Source organism: Enhydra lutris, unplaced genomic scaffold (assembly GCF_002288905.1).
Source record: "Enhydra lutris kenyoni isolate GAN:26980312 unplaced genomic scaffold, ASM228890v2 scaffoldscaffold94, whole genome shotgun sequence".
NCBI lineage: Eukaryota > Metazoa > Chordata > Mammalia > Carnivora > Mustelidae > Enhydra > Enhydra lutris.
Genome location: NW_019154178.1, coordinates 3,671,849 through 3,675,283, shown reverse-complemented (window position 1 = coordinate 3,675,283; position 3,435 = coordinate 3,671,849). Strand labels below are relative to the sequence as shown.

General features: G+C 42.6%; 1 protein-coding gene across 1 annotated transcript; it reads left to right on the top strand.

Moving 5' to 3' along the window:
- The first annotated feature begins 354 nt into the window (after positions 1-354).
- LOC111138833 (olfactory receptor 10X1) lies at positions 355-1,362 on the top strand. The gene has a single exon (XM_022490735.1). It carries the CDS (start codon positions 355-357, stop codon positions 1,360-1,362), a length of 1,008 nt encoding a protein of 335 aa, XP_022346443.1.
- The last annotated feature ends 2,073 nt before the right edge of the window (positions 1,363-3,435 follow it).

Sequence of the window (3,435 nt, the reverse complement as noted above, 5' to 3'; positions counted from 1 at the left end):
ACTCTGTGTATTAACTACTTGGTAGGGTTTTTATTTATTTTTTTTAATTAAGAATCTGATCAAATCTGGCTCACCTAATGCACCTGAATTTCCTTTATCTGGATATCAATCAGAATATTTTTCCCCTCATTATATTACCAGCCAGTAAAGTCCTTTTTAAAAATAAGCCAGAAGGTGTGTCTCTCACCCAGTAAGTGATCAAGGATTGATCACTGAACTAAGATGTGACAAGTGGGTTAAAAATTAGGAAAACACATAACCTATATACACAGGGTATTTTGCTAAACGAAATGAAAAATCAGTAATTATAACACTGTTCATCTGTCTTATTCACAACATAATTTTCAAAGAATCATGGAGAACAGAGTATTTATTTGTTCTTTCTTTCAGATTTCAGACACGCAAACAATGAAGGTCAACCAGACAGTCGTGGGAGAATTCATTCTTGTTGGCTTCTCCGTGTACCCACACGTGCAGATGTTCCTCTTCCTGGTCTTTCTTGGCCTCTACCTTCTCACCCTCACAGGTAACCTGGCCATCATGGGTCTCACTTGGGTGGACAGATCTCTCCACATCCCCATGTACCTCTTCCTTGGTGCTCTCTCTTTCTCCGAGACCTGCTACACACTGACCATCATCCCCAAGATGCTGGCAGACCTGCTGACGGGGAACAGAGGCATCTCAGTCACGGGGTGTGGCTTGCAGATGTGTTTCTTCTTGGGACTCGGTGGCACCAATTGCATCATCCTGACCTTGATGGGATATGATCGCTTTCTGGCCATCTGCAACCCTCTCAGATATCCACTGCTTATGACCAACATGGGGTGTGGACGACTTGTGGCCTCTGCTTGGACTGCAGGCTTCCTTATCTCTCTGATAGAGACTGCGCTGATATTCAGGGGCTCCTTCTGCAGCCCCAAACTTGTCAGACACTTCTTCTGCCACATGCGAGCAGTGGTGAGGCTGTCCTGTCTAGACAACGACCTCACGGGGTCCATTGTGACAGTGATCTCCGTGTCTGGCTTGATGGGCACGTTCCTGCTCATCATCATCACTTACGTGTTCATTCTTTCCACTGTCTTCAGGATCCCGTCAGCTGAGGGCAAGCAGAAGGCCTTCTCTACCTGCGCCTCACATCTCACAGTGGTCCTTGTCCACTTTGGGTTTGCAGCCATTGTGTATCTGAAGCCAGAAGCTTCAGCAGGGGACGACACGCTCATGGCCGTCCCTTACACAGTCATTACCCCTTTCCTCAGTCCTCTAATTTTCAGCCTCAGGAATAAGGACATGAAGAATGCCTTAAGAAAGGTGCTTGGAAAGAGGAGATTCTTGAAAAAATTATCTTGGATTAATGCTACGTGAGTGACTGTCCCCTGACGTCTGTAGGCATTTATCCTGTGACATCAGGAGAAGCCTGTGCCATTTGCCTTTTTCCAGTTGTCATGGAGGAATCCATAGACTGAGTGTGGGAACTTAAGCATCACAGATATTTACTTAGTTTGTTAAGAAAGTCGTTCAACTCCTTGTACTTCTATTGGCTGCTTGACCTTCGGCTTCTGCCAGTCAGCCTTCCACTGATGGAAGGGGAAACGCAAGATTGTAAAAGGGAAGAACAACCCTTTTGAACACAACACTGAGAGATGCTTAAAAATATCTGAAGCTACAACAGATGAGGAATTTTTCTTGGAAACACTGTGAGACGTTGGACTGTGCCTCCCAGGAGATAAGCCATTTCTAGTAGGTGACACACTATGTAGAAATCATCAGCTGTCTCCTTGTGCATATCTGATTGATACTTCTATTTGTTAAGTCCACTGCCATACTGATGACTGAAGGAATTTTTAACATTTTATTAATTTATGAGAGAGAGAGAGAGAATGAAGCAGGGGAGGGGTAGAGAGAGAGAGAGAGAGAGCATCCCAAGCGGACTCCGAACTGAGCACAGAGCCCGACTCGGGGCTCGATCCCATGACCCTGAGATCATGACCTGAGACAGAATCAAGAGTTGGATGCCTAACTGACTGAGCCACCCAGGCACCCTTGATTACTGAAGGTTTTTAAAAACACTGTTCATGACCGTGTCCTTCCACTGACAGACGCTCACTTCTGACTATACAGGATATCTTGGAACATTGATCCATCAAGCAGACAGGAGAGCAGAGCCTGCGTGTCCTGTGAAATGGATGAGGGCTGGAAATAACCCCCATTTTCTTTAAGATGACAACATTCAAAAGCAAATGTTATACACACACACACACACATGCACACACACATCATGGTACTGAAGGGGCCCACAGTGGCAGGCATTCTGGAATCATTTTGGCAGACATATAATGTGTAATGAAGGAAACCACATGAACACAGCATTACACCTTGATATCACCCAGAAGACTTAGAATTAGAAGCACGGTGGAGGTTATACCACACAGGAGTAGCAAGGGATCTTATGGACTATCTGAACACACGAGCCTCGGGACTTTTCCGAGTCCTTTGCTCAGTTCTGGGGTTAACCAGATCTGTGCCTTCTCATGATGGACATAACCTTTGTATTAAGGATTGATGTACATCGAACACATGAAAAGTGTAGGTCTGAACTCCATTATTTACAGGGATGTTATAAAGATAAATGAGATAACAGATGAAAAATATTACGAGCACACACTGATTATAGTTTCCTCTTGCCACAACTCTATTTTCTTCCTTGGGACCATTCTTGTGGTGTGTGTGTAGGCAGAGCCTGTACCCACTTCAGTCATGGTCACTGCCTCAATGACAAGTGTTTCCTCAACTCCTGTTCCACCCCGAGAATGGATTATCCAATTGAGGGAAGCCATAAAATCTTGGGAATAGATGCTAAGAATTTACTCACTCAAGGTGGGTGTAGAAAACATGATGAAGCCTAGACACAAGTTCCTGAACTTGAATTTGGACCGATTAGCTTGCATATACCTGATACAGTAACTGGGGCGGACTCTACTAGTCACCGATTTAATATTCATTGTTGACATAGAAATAAGTAAGTAACAGGGAGCTGGAAACTATCCGTGTGTTTAAAAATGAAGAAACACATTTCTAAATGCATCATAAATCAAATTAAAAAATTTATGAATACTAGAAAAATGATTTGAATTGGAGAAAATGGAAATACCACAAGTCAAAGCTTTTGGGATATAGCTTTTTGGTATTCAGATGGAAACAGAGGCTCTTTAAAATGCATATTAAAAAAGTTCACAGGCTGGAGAGCAGTAACTTGAGCATTCATCTCAAGAATTTGGGAAAAGAATAAATGAACACAAAAGATTATAAATAAAAAATGAATAAATGAGAGCAGAAATTAATTAAATAAGTATACAGTACAGTGACTCAAAAAGTCAAAAGTTGGAATATTGAAAATATCAATAAATCTTATTATTCTCTGGCGAGGCTGATGAAGCA

What these genes read in the sequence shown, in the direction of transcription:
- LOC111138833 (XM_022490735.1), top strand. Translation starts at nt 355, where the DNA reads ATGGAGAACAGAGTATTTATTTGTTCTTTCTTTCAGATTTCAGACACG.